The 2,786-nt window shown below is 56.0% G+C and overlaps 1 protein-coding gene across 1 annotated transcript in view; it reads left to right on the top strand.

Annotated features, from left to right (window-relative positions):
• PTPA (protein phosphatase 2 phosphatase activator) overlaps nucleotides 1-2,786 on the top strand; it is a 21,067-nt gene that overhangs the window by 13,028 nt on the left and 5,253 nt on the right. The window contains exon 8 of the mRNA XM_008642228.2: nucleotides 2,092-2,199. Within this exon, the coding sequence (XP_008640450.1) occupies nucleotides 2,092-2,199 (108 nt within the window). The remainder of the gene's footprint in view (nucleotides 1-2,091; nucleotides 2,200-2,786) is intronic.

Genomic DNA, 2,786 nt, shown 5'->3' with positions numbered 1-2,786 from the left:
CGGCAGGAATTTCAAGCTTCAATCTGGCTTCTAAATTTGGGAAGGGAGGGCTCGGGTTTCTGCTGGAAGGGAAGGAGCTGACAGGAAAGCACGGCCTCAGCCGTCCCCCTCCCCCCTGCACTGACAGAGGAACCATTTACAAAAGGCCGATTCTCTTGGGAACCGAGAGGCAGGAACGCCGCGTCTGTGAGTAATTTCCTGCTCAATATGGCTGCTCTGACTCACTCCGTTCCCCTGGGGTCACTGCGGGACTGCAGCGCGCTTGCTGCCTCTCGCTCTCCCCCCCAGCTCTCCCTCTTCGCCCTTTGGGGCTGGAAGGAGATGATTTTTTTTTTGTTCCCCTTCTCATCCCTCTTATTTTTCCCACCCCAGCTTGAAACCATAGCCAAGCCATCCCTCAATGGGTGTCCTGGGTGAGGAGGGTCACAGTGGTGGCTGTGCCAGGCACGAGCGTGGGACTGGCCAGCTGTGCCTGCCTCCTCCGTGCTCTCTGGCTTGGGAAGGGGAGAAGAGTGGGGTGGTGGTGGCTGATGCCAGCTGTGGCCCTGTGAAGGGCAGTGATGCTGGGGGAAGGTTTGGCTTCAAAACCCAGGCAGCCAAACCTCCTGTGTGGAGAGGGGAGGCTCTGATGGAGCTGCCTGGCTCGGAGCTCCCTGGCAGCCACTGCTTTGGGTGCCCGCCGATGCCAAGTCCTGTGCTGGGTAACGTGCTGGCACTGCCAGGGAGCGCCGTGCTTTGTGTGTGTGCACATTTCATCTCGTACCCATGAGGGAAGCGTGTGGCGGAGGGGACAGGGAGCAGCTCATCCGTCATCCCTCAGCTCACGGGAACCTCCGAGGGGAAGTGGAGATGCACCCGCGCTCTCCCGGCACCAGGCACAGCTGCAGACCCACTTCCCCCGCTGCTCCAACCCCAAGGCCAGTGGGTTTGAAGCACATCATCCTCCAAGCAGTGGGGTTTTTGGGTCCCCCCACCCTCTCCCTCTCTTTCTTTCTCTGCTGCAGGCTGGTGTCGCACAGGCATTGCAGAAAAGCAGCAGCATTTTCCCAAAGCAGATTGATTGGCCTTGCTTGCTTGTTTAGTGGGCATGGAGGTTGTTTTGGAGGCACTTTTCCCACCCTCTCTCCAGGCCTGTGCGTGCACAGAGGGAAGGGGTTAGTTGTTTGAGCCCCAAGTCGGGAATGAGAGTCCAAGAGATTCCTCTCTCCCCACGCTCCTCTTTAGCGTGAGCTTCAGCCTTGTGGTTTCTGATGTCATGGGAACTTTGCTCAGTCAGAGTGGCTGTGTTGTATTTCTTTTTCTCCCTAAGGGTCTGTTTTTGTTCATGGAGGAGAAGGAGAGACAACTGCCCAGGGAATCTACATGTAACTGCCCCTGATTGCAGCTTCCCTCTTGCCCTCCCTTCTCCAAACTCCTCACCCTGGGAGGAGAAACAGTGGAGTATAAAAAAAAATTTAAAAAACCATTTAAGGCGTCTGCTGCAAGCCAGCAGCTCACAGCTCTGGAGCTAGTTTGGGGAGCGTGTCCCCTCCTGCTTCCCCTAGAGCCCTCCTCAGGTAGAGGCAGGTGTGGAGTGGGCTGTGGACACAGAGCTGCTGCCAACCTGCACTGCCCTCTGTATTCAGGGAAGGCAGCGACGGTTGTCGCTGCTGCTTGTTGTTGATCTGAATGGGGAGTGAGTCATTTTCTTGGAAAGCCCAGCAGTGTTGCACTGGGAGGTTTCTGGGTAGAATAGGAACAGCGTTGAGCCAAGCTCTACTCGGGGGGAGAACAGGACTTATGTGGGGCTTTTTTAATACAGTCATTAAAAGAGAGGTGTGCAGAGGGAGGTCTGATTAGGAAAGCGTGGCAGGAAGAGGCTTAATTTTATCAGGGAAGGAGGGGAGCTGGATTGCCACGGTTTCATATAATGTGGCCACAGCGGAGGGAGCATGGAGGGAGGGAGGGAAGACGCAGTGAGGTGGCTGGTGCGTGGGTCACTGGGCTTGGTGGGAATGTTTGCTTGGAGAGAGTGTGAGCGTGAGTCACTGCTGGTGCATGAGCTTCCTGGCTGGCCTGGCTCCCTCAGCCCTGTGCTTGGGTCTCTTTCAGATGAAGACAGGCCCCTTTGCTGAGCACTCCAACCAGCTCTGGAACATCAGTGCCGTGGCCTCCTGGTCCAAGGTCAACCAGGGCCTCATCCGTATGTACAAGGCAGAGGTGAGTGCCGTGGGCAGGGGGAGGCTGCTCAGCCACACGCCTCCTCTCTTCCACAGTACCATGGGTCAGCTCTTGTGTTGCTCCAGGTGTGGGGATCCCATCACAGCTATTTGTTACTTCTTGCTGACTGTGGCTTGGGAGCCCTTGGCCATTCAGGTGCTGCTGGCTAGAAGGAAGCTCCTGCCTCGTGTTTGCCCCAAAACCAATCCCAAAGTGGCCATTCCTTGCAAACGTGACTTTTGCCAGGTCTTGTGTTACCATAGTGCAAGTGCAGATCTCCAAATTAGGGCCAATGTCTTGACCGGCTTGTTCTTCTGGTCCACCACTATTTTACCAGCTAGAGGAAACTTATTTTAAATTACCATCCCATGTTTCAAAAGCCCCAGAGCAGGCTGAATGCTTCTTACTGATTTACCCTTTCTACAAGCCCCATCTGTGATGTGTGCCAACCCAGCAAGGCCACAGCCACCTCCCTGGTTTGGCAGCCCTCCACCCACCAGCTCTGCTGGCGCTGCCCCAGGCTTTCCTGGCGAACCCTGACCTGGAGAACTGGGCAGTTTTGGCTCTCCCTTATCTTCCTTCCTGCT

Source organism: Corvus brachyrhynchos, unplaced genomic scaffold (assembly GCF_000691975.1).
Source record: "Corvus brachyrhynchos isolate BGI_N302 unplaced genomic scaffold, ASM69197v1 scaffold59, whole genome shotgun sequence".
NCBI classification, from domain to species: domain Eukaryota; kingdom Metazoa; phylum Chordata; class Aves; order Passeriformes; family Corvidae; genus Corvus; species Corvus brachyrhynchos.
Note: the sequence above shows the minus strand (reverse complement) of the source record. Positions and strands in the feature narration are given on the sequence as shown.